The sequence below is a fragment of the Antedon bifida genome, chromosome 1, assembly GCF_963402885.1.
Source record: "Antedon bifida chromosome 1, ecAntBifi1.1, whole genome shotgun sequence".
Taxonomy (NCBI): Eukaryota; Metazoa; Echinodermata; class Crinoidea; order Comatulida; family Antedonidae; genus Antedon; species Antedon bifida.
In genome coordinates this window covers 31,342,359-31,359,811 of record NC_136226.1, presented here as the reverse complement: position 1 = coordinate 31,359,811, position 17,453 = coordinate 31,342,359, and the positions used below count along the sequence as shown (strand labels likewise).

General features: G+C 32.3%; 2 protein-coding genes across 2 annotated transcripts in view; both read right to left on the bottom strand.

The window, feature by feature from the left end:
- Window positions 1-17,453, bottom strand: part of LOC144849713 (putative malate dehydrogenase 1B) — an 87,870-nt gene that overhangs the window by 12,668 nt on the left and 57,749 nt on the right. The window lies entirely within an intron of this gene.
- LOC144849495 (uncharacterized) overlaps window positions 1-17,453 on the bottom strand; it is a 40,467-nt gene that overhangs the window by 6,750 nt on the left and 16,264 nt on the right. The window contains exons 4-8 of the mRNA XM_078706424.1: window positions 11,017-11,202; window positions 8,026-8,577; window positions 7,560-7,717; window positions 6,666-6,813; window positions 1,084-1,217 (exon numbers count right to left, since the gene is read on the bottom strand). Of these exons, the coding sequence (XP_078562550.1) occupies window positions 1,084-1,217; window positions 6,666-6,813; window positions 7,560-7,717; window positions 8,026-8,577; window positions 11,017-11,202 (1,178 nt within the window). The remainder of the gene's footprint in view (window positions 1-1,083; window positions 1,218-6,665; window positions 6,814-7,559; window positions 7,718-8,025; window positions 8,578-11,016; window positions 11,203-17,453) is intronic.

Here is a 17,453-nt window from a genome sequence, read left to right as displayed (position 1 = left end):
CAAAAAATTTGGAAAAAAAAAAATTTAGGGGGGACAATACATCTTTAACAATTATTTTGTATCTTAAGTGTGCCCACACCATTGTTAAATTATTTTAAATCTAGTGTATATACTATACCTAATGATATGAATGTTTATGATAATGATCTAATCCTAATGAACCAGTGGATAGTACCAGTTGAAATGGAACATTGCGCCATTCAGATCAATTTAGATGTGCTTAATTTAAAGGTGTTCTTAGTGAGCCGCTGTGATGCCTTAAGCCATCTCTTCATATGTAAGACTTCACTTTAATAATAATCAATATCGCATTCTTAGATTTCTTCCTATCGTTGTCTTAAATGCTAATATATTTCAATAGAAACATCTGCTAGTTGTAGAAATTTATAAGAAAAATTAAATAAAAATTGCATTTGTAATAAAAGTGTAGGCGGTAGTAAAGACAAGGAAATTATGGTTAATAGTGTACTGCATACTAAAGTGATATGCCCAAATATGGTAGTGATGTGCCCAAATATGGTAGTGATATGCCCAAATATGGTGGTGATATGCCCACATATGGTAGTGATATGATATCATCATGTCCATATATGGGCACATCACATTTTTCTGTTACATAAAGTTTCATAGTGTAGACAGAGCTTAGGATGTGGATATCATTTTGAATAAATCTACTCTAGTAAAAATAGAACCACCTTTATGGGGACACCTTTGGGACCCAATAAATTGTCCCCTTAAAAGGGTGTCCTGCTGTAACTAGTTCAATAATAATTTTACTGAATGTTGTTTATTTGTTAGTCAGTGGAGAATATACCTTTAGTCCTTATTTCAAATAAATAAATAAAACTTCTTGGATTTCTAAAAATCAATCAATCATAAAGTGATATCAGTTCTACAATAAAGACATGGTCATCATAGTGTAAACTAATATGAACCATTAACACTAGCTTCTCAACTGTTTAGATAACTATTGATGGCTATAAGTGGGTAGCTGTGCATTAACACAGTCAATAAATACATTTGGATGAAGGTAATCATTAATATAGGATAGATAGATATAGAAAACAGTGAAAATAATCTAACCTGATTGTTTTCCTTCCAGGCATCTGGAAACTTGGGTCGAGTCTTATTGACAGACACTAGTAATTGCATATCCTCGTAGCTTGGTCGCTGACCAACCTCGGCTTCATAAGGTAACATGTATGGAGGCACACCAGCTAGTAAAGACACATACAAAAATTCACAATATGCACTTAATGTAAGTTCATTATAGTTAGTTTGTAATGTTAATCATAATCTAAAAATTTCATGCTAAATTACATGAATTGAATTAAAATATTTTATTTATACTGGACGACCTCTTCAGTCAAAGACTGGTCTCCCAGAAGTCCCAGTTATGATCAGTGGCTGTGATGTACTAGTACTAGCACACTAGTAACTCCCTGCTCGTTTCGAAAGATGTACTAAGTTCTTTAAAGTGCACATGAGCTAGATGTGTACACTCGACCTATGGTTTATAGTCCTTATCTGAGAAGACTCGTTCTACCACCAGAACCATGAAGCGTAATATTTTATACAATCTACCAAACAAACATTAAGGCTAATCCTTACACTATAAACGCACTGGAAATATGCCCCAATGCATTCGAAATACACCACGACACTATGGAAATATGCCACGAAGCACTGCAAATACACAACGCATTGGAAATATGCCCAAGGCATGGCAACACACCACAGTGCATTGGCAACCCAGCATATTGGCAACACACTTCCACGCCTTCGCAGCATACATCCAAACACACACAAATATACCTCAATACATTCATAACCATAATACATTAGCAACATACATAATGTATAAAAACAGAAGCGGCATTTGATACTTATTGAAATAACATAGCTTAAGTTACTAATATCAATCTAGCACTTAGACTTGTCATTTAAATTTCTTTTTATAGATTGTCTAGGTTTTACGCAATGTGTGGCCATCGGCCTTGTGCAAGCAGACATGCTTAACATAAACAGTAACATTTTGTATACATATAGAAAATGCTATGTATAATCTTCTAGAGAATGTCATATATAATCTTAAGCTCTGTCTACACTATCAAACTTTATGTGACAAAAAATGTGATGTGCCCATATATGGACATGATGATGTCATATCACTACCTTATTTAGGCACATCATACTTTTTTGTCAAACTAGTTTGATAGTGTAGACAGAGCCTTAGAAGATTCCTTTAATCATAACTTTAAATATGTTCCCCTTTTGTTGTTTTTTCGATCATACAAATTCCATGGTATGTAGTTTATTGTTTGTTAATCTGTATATAAGTTTATAACACTAACAGCATTATGTATTGTTCTAGACATATTCAGAACACAAAAGGTTGGAAGTAGGCAGGAACTCTTTATTTAGGTATATAATAGGTGTTAGGAAACCCAAATGCCCTGTATAAACAGCAGGTCAGCTGGATTTAACCTGTATTTTCCAGGATATCAACAGAACACTACATTGGGCTTAGTCTATTTTACTATATTACAGTAGTATCATTGTATTACATTTTACCCTTTTTAACTATGTGCCTGTACAGCAATGGAAACACTATATCGTATATTCCACTGAAATCCATACAAATTAGTGCCCATATATGGACATGATGATTTCATATCACTACCATATTTGGACATATCACCAACATATTTGGGCACATCACACTTTTTCATCAAACTAGTTCGATAGTGTATACAGAGCTTAACAGGGTTTGTTAGAATACACATACTCTTTCTTAAACCATGATGCTTTCCAATCATATTCTACATGGCCTGTTCTAAGGTGTGTCCTTTTAAAATGTTGTCATACTGTAGACATCAATTGTTGATATACAAAACAACCAGGGATATTTATTATTATTTTGGAGTTCAAAATACAACAGTAGTTGGCAAGACTGGATTAAATAGAACATAAAATCTAGTTTTTAAAGCAAATTTCTAGTATTATTAATCTATAGAGTGGAAATAGCTCAAGCCGTTAAAATACTACTAGATTATAGTTCATTATGGATATATTATTTAACCTAATTTAAATAATTTACTTGTCCATGAAAATACTGGTACATACTTATGTATGTATGTATAAGCAGGCACAGAATAAATTCTAAACAGCCCGGTGATATACTGAAATTTAAATAATTAATTTGAAACGATAAAGATGAGGAAATCTGTGAGAATGAGAAAAAGTCGCCCCAAACCGAGATTCAAACCCAGAATTCTACTTGATATGCAGATGTCCTAACCATAAGACCACTTGGGCTTTCATGGTATTGTTCAAACTCGATTGGATAGCCACTATTTTAACACTCTCGGCGTGTATATGTATATGTACTGCATATATAAATTTAAACTGTTGAGGAATGTTATTGAAGAGTCCACTTGACGGAATATAAAAAATACCATTAAGGTTTAAATGCAACTATAAAGAAAGGTCAAACTTGAATGGTGTAGATTATATGTATTCCATTAATGTTCACAATCTATGTAAACGAAAACCATAGTTGAAACAAGATTACTGTGTTTGATTATCGGACACATTCTTTTTAATGGCTGCTACATCTAATGATAATGTTTAGCTTTGTGAAAGCAGGTCATAAACACTGTTGGAGCATTTAGACAAATGCAATTTAAAGCTCTGTCTACACTATCAAACTTTATGTGACAAAAAAATGTGATGTGCCCTTATATGGACACGATGATGTCATATCACTACCATTTGTGCATGTCACACTTTTTTTTTTATCAAACTAGTTTGATAGTGTAGACAGAGCTTTAGGCAGGATAAGATATTGATGTTTTATGTTGAAATCCATTCTTAATGTTTCACAAATAGTTTATCATTGCGATATAAATTTTTTAAAATCAATTATTGAAGACTAGTGTTGGTGTTGTAACCATTTTGAACACTGGCATTGGTGTTGTAAGTATTTTGAACACTGTCATTGGTGTTGTAAGCATTATGAACACTGTCATTGGTGTTGTAAGCATTTTGAACACTGTCATTGGTGTTGTAAGCATTTTGAACACTGTCATTGGTGTTGTAAGCATTTTGAACACTGTCATTGGTGTTTTAAACATTTTGAACACTGTCATTGGTGTTGTAAGCATTTTGAACACTGTCATTGGTGTTGTAAGCATTTTGAACACTGTCATTGGTGTTGTAAGCATTTTGAACACTGTCATTGGTGTTGTAAGCATTTTGAACACTGACATTGGTGTTTTAAACATTTTGAACACTGTCATTGGTGTTTTAAACATTTTAAACACTGGTATTTGTGTTGTAAGCATTTTGAACATTGATATTGGTGTTTTAAGCATTTTGAACACTGGCATTGGTGTTTTAAACATTTTGAACACTATCATTGATATGTTCCGTAATGATTATCTTTTGCTTAAGGAACCTCCTCACAAAATTCAATTTAAAACAAAAACAACTAAAACCTATATTATGACCTATTTATAAAACTGCCTTGTTGTGTCAAATTAAATCACAAGATCTTTGTTGTTGCTGGAATAATGCCAACTTAATAATGCTATTTGGCTTGATCGTCGAAACAAAACCCAAAAGCGTGAAAAGACCAAAAGTCAAGTTTTACATTAAAATAATGAGTTGAGTTTGATATCTAAGCCTATTACATCCTCATTGGCAACAGTATTAACAAATATGTTTTAGCCATCAGCACATCCTGCCAAAGTATTTAATTACATTTGCGGTTGCAATATAATTTACAGGAAAGTTGTTGCTGATTATAGCAGCACCCAGCGACTACAGTATACCAATTTAAACAATAACAAATGCTTTATGATTAACATCAAGAGATGTTTACATTTAAAGTTAACTAATTGAACACTCATTATCGTTAAATTTGAAAGTAATAATTCAACAATTAAGTCACCATTTCAACAGATAGTTGATAATAATGTTTTTTTCTAGTAGTTAATTATACAATGTTTTTTGGATTATATTTGCACAAAGTCACAATAATATTAAAACCAACTAGAATTTAATTCGTCACTTTGACGAATTATAGGTGATCATTTTTATCATTTTACTGAAATTAATTTTTTTTTAAACATGCACGTACGTTAACATACGATCGGAAAATGTTGATGTATGCCATCCTATTATATGCTTATAGTGCTGAGTTGTGCCTATATGCCATATACAATATGTACAGTATATACTGTATATCTATATACAGTGTAGCATAGGTGAAATTACGGGACACATGTTCTAATTTTTTGGCATGATGACGTTATCAAACTAAACTTTAAGATAACAATTTCGAAAGATAATTAATTGAGCAAAAAAATATAAGATTTGGAAAAAAATTTGGCACGTAGAAGCGCTGTGCGCGCTCTTTGAATTGTGTATAACTTTGACGAAAAATATGAAAAAACTACTTTTTCACTTCAACTGGCCATATGTTAACGTCACAACATCCGATAGGCTTAATTTTTATATGAATTAATATCTACATTTTATCAGCTTTCATAATAAATTATAATCATCAAGGTAACCTTCAATTCTGAAGAGCTGTAAGATATTCAAATTTACTGCGAAGGTGAAATTACACGGCCTACGTTATTTAAGTTTTTACGCGTGATGACGTCATTAAAATGAAGGTAGTGTCAACTCATGATAAAGATAATTAATTAAGCAAGCACATACTGAAAGTTGTGTGAAATTCGAGCACACATAACCAAGATGCGCTCTGTTGAATGTGATAATCTACACAAAAAGATAACAAATCCTAATTTTTAAATTCAAGTGGCCATTTGATGACGTCAAAACATTTTGTACGTAAAATGTGTACATGAATTCATATCTACAACTCAATGGCTTCCAGAATAAGTTTTTTTTTTAACGTGCTCGTATAGCGTTATTTTAAGTCGGAACTGACTCAAATTTGGTGAATGTACTAAGGATGGTGAGTAGAATGAGATTTGTAAAAAAAATTCATATTTTTTACGCTTTTTAAGTATCGCGCGCGCAAAAACGCATTTTTGCGCAGTAATTTTTTGAAACACGCAAATGGCCTAATTCATGCTCTAAATTGATCAAAACTTAATTTTGAGCGTTTTAAATTTTTAACGCGCGATATCACGCGCATGAACCTACGTGCGCGTGCGTTTTTATTTGCTAATATTTTTACCCTTGATCTGAAGTTTACGTGTAGTGAATTTCATTAATATGTGATAATGAATTATGGAGATATGATTGATAATGTGATTTCGCAAAATGGCGTATAAATGTCGTCACGGATGAGTGATCACGCTGGAAAGCTTATTAGGATTAAGTTGTATTATTTGAAAGATATTCTGAAATTTTTGTAATCATTGACATTAAACTTTTTGAGATAATTGTTACACAAAATAGTGTACAGAAACAATAAAAAGAAAAAAAATAATAAAAAAAAAAAAAATAATAATAAAGATTTTATACAATAACAATAGGTGATCATTTTATTCTAAATGATCACCTAATTATAATTGCACAATAATATAACCAATATGAAGTTTTGTAGGACAGAAGATGTTTTTTTTATTTTCACTTTTTTACAATTTTATTGCTCTCTTAATATTTAATGATCTTATAAAACTCACCGGGAAACAGATCGGAGCATCTGTTTGATATTTCCCATATGACAAGCCCTAAAGCATAAATGTCAACCTGTTTCAGTGCCGATTCACAATCGCGTAAATTGACAGCGCCCTCTAGAGCCTCTGGTGACATATAACGAACAGTGCCAACCTAATACACAGATTGTTAAAAAATAAATCACAGTGAAATAAAACAGATTTGAAAGGAACTTTTAAAATACTTTTAAATGTCAAATATATACAACTACTACTATACAGTAAATCAGTATTATGAGATTTATAGAAAGTATTTGATAGAAGGTATGACAGTTCATAAATAATGTATTGCATATTTATTTATTAACTGTTTTTTTTTGTGATAGTCAATACCAATTACCTTCTATTTAATAATATAATATTCATTCATAACAGGACCGTATCAAATTACTATTCTTCTTCATGACGAGTTATACATTTTATAAGCATTTATTTTTATACCTTTGCCACACATCTGACACTTTGTATTGACAGTATTGATTTAAAGGTTCTATATTATGTCAATAAATGCCTGCTCAGAGTGTGTAGATTCGCAGTACAATCAATACATTTTTGTTTTAGCTTTAAAAAACAGTTGCCCTGCCATCTTCTTTAACCTTATAAGCAGAACCGCATCCATTTACATTTTAAAGCTCTGTCTACACTATCAAACTAGTTTGACAAAACAAGTGTGATGTGTCAAAATATGGTAGTGATATGCTCAAATATGATAGTGCTATGACATCATCATGTCCATATATTGGCACATCACATTTTTATGTCACATAAACTTTGATAGTGTTAGACAGAGCTTTACTCTTACTAACTGTATACCTATAGTTAATAAACCAGATATAAAATGACATTTTGTGATGAACTTACATCAGTAAGAGAGCTGGTGTCATCATCCTCACCCACTAGTCTGGAGCCTGACACCTTCATGGCAAAGCCTAGGTCACCTATCACACATGCTCCATTAGGTCGAACGAGGATGTTACGAGAGTTAATATCACGGTGAACAATCGCTGGCTTCACTATATCTAAACACATAGAAGTTTGAGAAAACAAATATTACTATGCGACGAGTAAGGGAGTGGCTTAACGCAGATGTCTGAGGCTCCTGGAGGCCTCAGACATTTTTAGCTTTTTTCGACATATTTGAATGCATGATTTTTCCTCTTGGGACCCCCATAAGCCCTGGGGCCCCTGGGTTTAGCCAGTGAGCACTCAATCTGTTACGCCACTGGAGTAATGGATATCTGTAACAACCAGACAGACATAATCTATGGCAAATTTACAACAAATTTACTACATTTTATACATTGAAAAATAAAAACAAAATGCAAACCTCCGTTTTTGATTTCTTGATGGATGTATGCAATTCCTGCGGCAGTTGTCTGTGCAAGTCTGCACATTCCAAACCAGTCAAAGACATTGTCTTTAAGGTATCCCATCAAAGATCCTCCAGATATGTATTCCACTATCAATAAGTACTCCATCCAGCCATCTTCACCTAACCTCTCAGCTGTACCGTAAAATTTCAAAACATTGGCATGATCTAGTGTCCCGATGCTGTAAATCTCGCGCTCATTTAAAAAGCAGTTCCTTGACGAACCGGCAAATAATTTTACCGCGACCTCTTGTTCGCTGAGTGTGCCGCGGTAACAGTTGCAATAACGTCCCTGACCGACTAAATTAAAAAGTTTCATTTGATCAAGATCGAACGTTGGTTCTAAATTTCCAGATTCAATCGACGGCAGCTCCGACAGACTTTCTTTGTACGCCATTAAACGAAGACGACAAATGAGGAATATTGATACCATAACGATGCCGAGGCAGAATATTGGTAGTATGGCCATGATTATTGTCCTTTTATTGTTTGTATTACTAGGAAGTGGTTCTGCAATTGAAACAAAAAAATAATAATTTAAGTATTATCAAGTACTTTACACCATCGAGCTAAGTAAGTCAGATTTATTTTCCTACTCTTAAGGGTCTCCTTCACACTTGTTCCGGCACGGTTCCGATCCAGCGGCAAATCAAATCGAACATTAATATTTTGTTTTCATGATGCTCCATGTGGCTATGCGCCAATTGATATGCACGTAGTCGCGTGGAAACGGAACACTGACATTCAATTTGATTTGCCAGCGTCGGACCAGAGTCATGCCGGAAAGGGTTTGAAAGACTCTTTACTGTTGTAAGATTAAGACGAAACCTGGTAAATTACTGCTTTTAGACTAAACACCTAAATAAAGATCTTCTTATATAATTCAAAATGAACTAAACTTTTATGAATCCACTTCAGTCGCTTCATGTATTTACGTTTCTAATCAACTTATAGTAGATTTACAGTAGGTTATTGTAAAAAAATCTACTGCGAATAAACTATTATAAACTATACAGTTTCAAGTTGATAAATAATCTTGAGGATGGAAAGCATATTATATATGTCAAGTAATTGTAAGTTTAATCTGAAACAGTTACTACTTGTTAACATAGTGTTAGTAAGTGATAAAGAGAAGACCTAGTGTCCATCAATAATACTCCACCCAAGAGCAGTGTAAGTCTCATTTCAGGCTTGGGGAGTGTCAGAATAAAAACATTTGTGAGTTACAAAACCCTTGGAAGACAGACATGTTAACCACTAATGACACTTATCTGGGAATGCACATATTAATTAATCAACAAAATTATCACATCGCTTAAGATTAGTGTTAAAACTTGTTTAATCATAATTGTTTATCCCATTTTAAATTCTGTAAAGAGCACTTTAGTTCATGCAAATGGTATTTTTTAAGATCATCCCTTGGAGGCTGTCAAACTCTCTAGAGGAAATAATTTTAAATGACATTTTAGCAATCCACCTAAGCATATCCCTACTTGAAAACTGTCCAACTGAGGTAGGAATAGTAATTATTAGTTATTAATAAATAATATAGCCGATTGCAATATCAATGCTGGTTAAATTTTCTGGTTTTCTCATAAACTGTACAGCTACTGTACTACAGCAACATGGATAGAAAATCAGTAGTATACAGCTACAGTAATTTCTAAAGCTCTGTCTACAATATCAAACTAGTTTGACAAAAAAAGTGTGACATGCCCAAATATGGTAGTGGTATGACATCATCATATCCATATATAGGCACATCACATTTTTTTGTCACATAAAGTTTGATAGTGTAGACAGAGCTTAAGGGAGGCTATGTGAAACTAGAGTTTGTCTGTCTTCATACTGTAAATACCCATTAGACTAAACAAAAATAGCCAACAATTAGGACTAAAAGAAATCAAATTCCTTGTACTGTATTTTTACATGCAGAAATGAAAATAGGCGAGGCTTCCAGGGAACAGTTTAAGTGTAGACGATAATGAACATTACTGTATGTGTTTTATTTTAAAAAACAGAAATAAAAGATAATAATAAACCAAAAATATAAACCAAAACATTTGCCTTTTACGCCAAAAATAAACTTCAACAAGTCGACAAGAGATGTTAGATTTATACTAAGGTGAAAACCTTAAATTCTAATGTCTATAATACAGTGTGAACGCCTTGTTACAAGAAACCATTAACATTACTGTAGCAAAATGATATTTTTTGACTGGCTTTTATAGGGTGATAGAATATCTCCTCTTACATGCATTACGACTGGTCATACAGTACTTTGAGCAGTTATAGATTAGAAGATTTAAATCATAAATTGATCAGTAATTGGTCGATTACATATTTCTGATTAAATTTCACATATTTTAAATATCAAACTACAGAGATAACATTTTACAAAAATTACTATAATTTGAAATTCATGAGAATGACTCACTATTTCATATGGAATAAATATTTTGTAACTGGTTTTTATTTTTACTTAATCGGACATCTGTACAAAATTCATATTTTGACATACTAACCAGGAATATGCGATTATTTAAAATGAATTATTGATTTTATTATTCAGGGGTGGTGTAGTGGGTAGAGCTAAATTATAATAATAATATATAAGATAAATATAAATTAAAAACAAAAATTAATATATAGAATATAGACACATTATTGCACAAAACATAAGTTTTCAAATGTAGTTATAATTTGGAAGTTATAAATATTAATATTATATGAAAAAATGGTCAAGGTCTGGGGTTCAATCCTGACCTAGCACCAAGGTTGTAACTCATGACTCTTTAAACTCCACTCCCTAAGCCTCAAATGAGACTTAGTTTATAAGCATGATAAATTATAAAATAGATTATCCATTCAGTAATTGGCGAGTTTGTGTTCGCTGTTAGATGCGTACAGTATGAAATAAAAAAAATAGATATTATACAGTAGGCCTACCTGGGACAGCGGGGACAAACGGAGGATGCAGCGTAGGAACGTACACATCAGACACATTTGCATTACACATGTTCGTGGTACAGCAGCAGTAATGTACAGTCTTGTTGCCCTCTTTTAGCTGTGTAGGGGCATTTACAGCCCTGCAACCTTCTTCACAGGATATTGCCGACTTTTCGTTAAAACATCCTGCAAGAAAATCATTTGTAAAATGTGAAAAATAGTGATACTTTTTGACTTCTTTCTTGACATTGGATGATCTATAAAATAAAATGATTACATATCATTTTGTCATCGGCCACCTAGCTCAGGCCACCTAGCCCTGGCCACATAACCTCATGCATCCCATTCTCACTATAATGATCCTCTTCTGGTTAAAAATATTCATTCATTGAGATAACATTGTCATCTGCATACTGTAGGGTAAAGCTCTTTCTACACTATCAAACTTTATGTAACAAAAAAATGTGATGTGGCCATGTTTGGGCATATCACTACCATTAAGCAGTACAGTACATCACACTTTTTTTGTCAAACTAGTTTGATAGTGTAGACAGAGCTTAAAGATCTAGGTTCAGGTGGTAGACAACTGCTAATTCTAATATCCCTATTTCTATCTTTTTAAGAGTTAGGTCCTGGTTCATCACTCAGCATCATCTGTCACTCGCCTTTCACTGTCACCATAACTCCATGCTGTCACTTATGACAAACCAAATCTCAAAAACTGACATACATTGTTGAGTTGTAGGAAATGAACATAGTTAAATACTGTACTAACAGGTGTGGTCTATGTCTTTAAGTTTAAAACTTAAATATAAATCTGAGATTTTTTATTTAAAATGTGAAGAGTTTGTACATGTTTGTTCATACCAATTGTTGCTATTGTAGCCATTTTTCCTTGTGGAATATTGTAATTCTAATAAATGTGTTCAAATAACTATATGTGTGACATTAAAATGGCCAATTTGACAATCGTGTTTAACAGATGGTAATATATATCCTTAAAGTATCAATCTGGCTAAAGCTTTGTCTACACTATCAAACCTTATGCGAGAAAAACATGTGATGTGCCCATATATAGACATGATGATGTCATATCACACCATATTTAGGCATATTACTGCCATTCTTGGGCACATCACTACCATATTTGGGTATATCACTCACTACCATATTTGGGCACATCACACTTTTTTTGTCAAACTAGTGTATAGTATAGACAGTGTAGACAGAGCCTAAGACACTAAACTACTGAAATGTCTTTTGCATTTAACTTTTAACTCATATGCAAAAAGTACACTACACACTACATAAACCTGCATTAATTTTTTATTGAGAACAATGCAGTTAAGCATAAAGCAGGTTCTTATCAAAGATTATTGTATGAAATTATATGATCAATGTTTAATGTTATCCAACATGCGATAGAAAAGCCAATGTTTGAGAGTTAACTTTGATGACATCGATAACCATGTAGTTTAATAAATAGTTAATCTCCCAGTGGATTTGTTATGATTTACTGTAAGACAACGTTATGTCGTTTGCTATAATTTATGTACCATGTCTGAAAAATGTTTATTATTATCCATGATTACTACTATTAATATTATGAATAAGTTCCCTCAATCATTTCCTTTTTCGCGCTGCGGCTTTAGCCAGCAATGTCCCAAGAGGACATACTCATTAAGAAGCTTTATCATCTCGGTAGCTATAGTTCTAAGGCCGACAGTTTTGGGAATTTGTAAACTTGACTATAATTTATAGGTCCCAGCTGCTGGACTCAAAAAACGTCTGGGAAAAGAGTCTATGAGGGCTCACGGTTGAATGATTTTGGATTCTCGCCCTTTGATTGGTTGACGCGAATCAACAGACTGCGGAAGAATTTCCTCACTTGTACCACCGTGAAGTCACATTGTCTCTAGAGGGTATTCAGTTGCATGCCTACAGGTTGAGGTCACACACACACACACACACAGCACATTAAAGTTCAAAATTGACCATTTTTAAATGCCATTTTTTAATTAGTAGATTAATATTTGTTGGCAAATAATACATTGTTGGAAAGGTACACATGTCTTCTTTCAAATGCTGTTGAAAATTAGCAGAAATATCAATTATTTAATGAAATACAACTAGATTACTAACACCCACCAAAATGGGCATGATGTGATTTATAATTAAATAGCTATGTTAGATTTTGTGTATTTTTGCTATTAACCAACATATTTTTATTTTGTTACACGTTTCCATGGTAACAAAAACATATTTTCTATAAATTATTAATATATCTGAAGAAAGAACAATGATTAATTTTAAAATGTCGAGCGGCGTTTTTTTGTAAGAAATATTTCTTGTTTATATCTATGTTTTTTCGAGAATAACAATCTTTTTAAAACTGAAATAAAAACCACTGTTTTTATTTTTTATTATGTAGGCTTACAGTATGTATAAACACATGATTCACAGCACTTGTTTTGTATTTTTAAATAACATTTTATCATTATACTTTAAATATTTTAATGTAATTTTTATATGTTGTAATGTGAACTTGTATTTTTAATTAATATTAATACAATAAACACTATATGAAGCAAACTTAAATAAAAATGTGTTAAATAGTAAAAATTAGCCTATTGAGCACAATTATTTAAAAAAAGAATACAATGAGTCTTGAATGAAGAATAACTATTGACAAAAATATCAACATTGGACTCACTTAAATAGTTATACAAAAAGGCAAGCGTGTCTGAAACCCCCTTTTCTTGACATTTACTCTATTGAAAGGAACATAAAAAGTGGATTTACTTTGAATGATTTGAATCATAAAATTGAAATGAAAATAATGCTGCTACTAATGTATAATATATCCTACTGTAGATAGTGCCAGCATATTCTATTATTCTCCTTATGGTAATTATAGTAGTAACATAATGTTGAGTCAATAACCTGATGTAGTACTGCGGTAACCTGATTGATATTTATCAATCAAAAACATGGTGTTGTTGGCCTTTAATACATCATACAGGGATTTGCCACAAAGAAAATTAATTTGTACTCAATAGGAAAAAGGGTATGTCTGTTTCCTGCTATTTCTAGCAACGCGCATTGTTAAGCTATAACATATTTCTCATTGAAGCTCTGTCTATGCTATCAAACCAGTTTGACAAAAAAAGTGTGATGTGCCCAAATATGGTAGTGATATGACATCATCGTGTCCATATCACATTTTTTTGTGACATAAAGTTTGATAGTGTAGACAGAGCTTTAATATGCACATTTAATCAAATGTTAGTATAAAATCAATATAAACTAGAATTTAATTCGTCACTTTGACGAATTATAGGTGATCATTTTTATCATTTTACTGAAATTAATTTTTTTTTAAACATGCACGTACGTTAACATACGATCGGAAAATGTTGATGTATGCCATCCTATTATATGCTTATAGTGCTGAGTTGTGCCTATATGCCATATACAATATGTACAGTATATACTGTATATCTATATACAGTGTAGCATAGGTGAAATTGCGGGACACATGTTCTAATTTTTTGGCATGATGACGTTATCAAACTAAACTTTAAGATGACAATTTCGAAAGATAATTAATTGAGCAAAAAAATATAAGATTTGGAAAACAATTTGGCACGTAGAAGCGCTGTGCGCGCTCTTTGAATTGTGTATAACTTTGACGAAAAATATGAAAAAACTACTTTTTCACTTCAACTGGCCATATGTTAACGTCACAACATCCGATAGGCTTAATTTTTATATGAATAAATATCTACATTTCATCAGCTTTCATAATAAATTATAATCATCAAGGTAACCTTCAATTCTGAAGAGCTGTAAGATATTCAAATTTACTGCGAAGGTGAAATTACACGGCCTACGTTATTCAAGTTTTTACGCGTGATGACGTCATTAAAATGAAGATAGTGTCAACTCATGATAAAGATAATTAATTAAGCAAGCACATACTGAAAGTTGTGCGAAATTCGAGCACACATAACCAAGATGCGCTCTGTTGAATGTGATAATCTACACAAAAAGATAACAAATCCTAATTTTTAAATTCAAGTGGCCATTTGATGACGTCAAAACATTTTGTACGTAAAATGTGTACATGAATTCATATCTACAACTCAATGGCTTCCAGAATAAGTTAAAAAAATCAGGGGTCATCTTGCATTCTGAAGAATTATTTTCATTTTAAAAAAGACCTATTTTTCACCATTTTCAGAACTTTTGTAAAATAAATGTGCGCATTTTGTCATTTTTAACGTGCTCGTATAGCGTTATTTTAAGTCGGAACTGACTCAAATTTGGTGAATGTACTAAGGATGGTGAGTAGAATGAGATTTGTAAAAAAAATTCATATTTTTTACGCTTTTTAAGTATCGCGCGCGCAAAAACGCATTTTTGCGCAGTAATTTTTTGAAACACGCAAATGGCCTAATTCATGCTCTAAATTGATCAAAACTTAATTTTGAGCTTTTTAAATTTTTAACGCGCGATATCACGCGCATGAACCTACGTGCGCGTGCGTTTTTATTTGCTAATATTTTTACCCTTGATCTGAAGTTTACGTGTAGTGAATTTCATTAATATGTGATAATGAATTATGGAGATATGATTGATAATGTGATTTCGCAAAATGGCGTATAAATGTCGTCACGGATGAGTGATCACGCTGGAAAGCTTATTAGGATTAAGTTGTATTATTTGAAAGATATTCTGAAATTTTTGTAATCATTGACATTAAACTTTTTGAGATAATTGTTACACAAAATAGTGTACAGAAACAATAAAAAGAAAAAAAATAATAAAAAAAACTAGAATTTAATTCGTCACTTTGACGAATTATAGGTGATCATTTTTATCATTTTAATGAAATTAACATTTTTTAAACATGAACGTACGTTAACATACGATCGTAAAAAGCTGATGTACGCCATCCTATGACATGATGCATATACACTTATAGTGCTGAGTTGTACCTATATGTACAGTATATACTGTATACTGTATCTATATACAGTGTAGCATAGGTGAAATTACTGGACCCACATCATGTTCAAATTTGTTGGTATGATGGAATTATCAAAATAAACTCGAAGATGACAATTTCGAAAGATAATGAATTGAGCAAATAAATATAAGGATTGGAAGAGAATTTGATACGTAGAAGCGCAATGCGCGCTCATTGAAATTTGTATAACTTCGACTAAAGAAATATAAAAACTACGTTTTAACTTCAACTGGCTATATGATAACATCACAACATCCGATAGGCTTAATTTTTATATGAATTCATATCTACATTTCAACAGCTTTCATAATAAGTTATAATCTTCAAGGTCACCTTTAATTCTGAAGAGCTATTAGATATTCAATTGTATGGTGTAGCTAAAATTACACGACCTAGGTTATTCAAATTTTTACGCGTGATGACGTCATCGAAATAAAAATGTTGACAACTTATGAGAAAGATAATTAAATGAGCAATCATATACAAAAAATTGAGTGAAAATCGGGCGCAAAATAACCGAGATGCGCTCAGTTGAATGTGATAATCTATGACAAAAGAGAAAAAAACCTAATTTTTAAATTCAAGTGGCCATGTGATGACGTAATACCATTTTGTACGTCTAATGTGTATATACATTTATATCTACAACTCAATGGCTTCCCGAATAAGTTAAAAAATTTAGGGGTCATCGTCCATTCTGAAGAGTTATTTTCATTTTAAAAAAGACATATTTTTCACTATTTTCAGAACTTTTGTGAAATTAATGTGCGCATTTTGTCATTTTTAACATGCTCGTATAGCGTTATTTTAAGTCGAAACGAACTCAAATTCGGTGAATGTACTAAGGATGGTGAGTAGAATGCGATTTCTACAAAAAAATCGTATTTTTACGCTTTTTAAGAATCGCGCGCTCAAAAACGCATTTTTGCGCAGTAATTTTTTGAAACACGCAAATGGCCTAATTCATGCTCTAAATTGATTAAAACTTAATTTTGAGCTTTTTAAATTTTGAACGCGCGATTTTACGCGCATGACCCTACGTGCGCGTGCGTTTTTACTTGCTAATATTTTTACCCTTGACCTGAAGTTTACGTGTAATAAATTTCATTAATATGTGATAATGAATTATGGAGATATGATTGATAATGTGATTTCACAAAATGGCGTATAAATGACGTCACGGATGAGTGATCACGCTGAAAAGCTTATTAGGACTAAGTTAAAGTATTTGAAAGACATTGTGAAATTTTGGTAATCATTGACATTAAACTTTTTTAGATATTTGTTACACAAAATAGTGCCCAGAAACAATAATAACAACTAGACATGTAACTCGTCACTTTGACGAGTTTGGTTTTTCCGCCGCGCAAGTGGTGCAACATGAACGTGTAACGACGTACCTTAC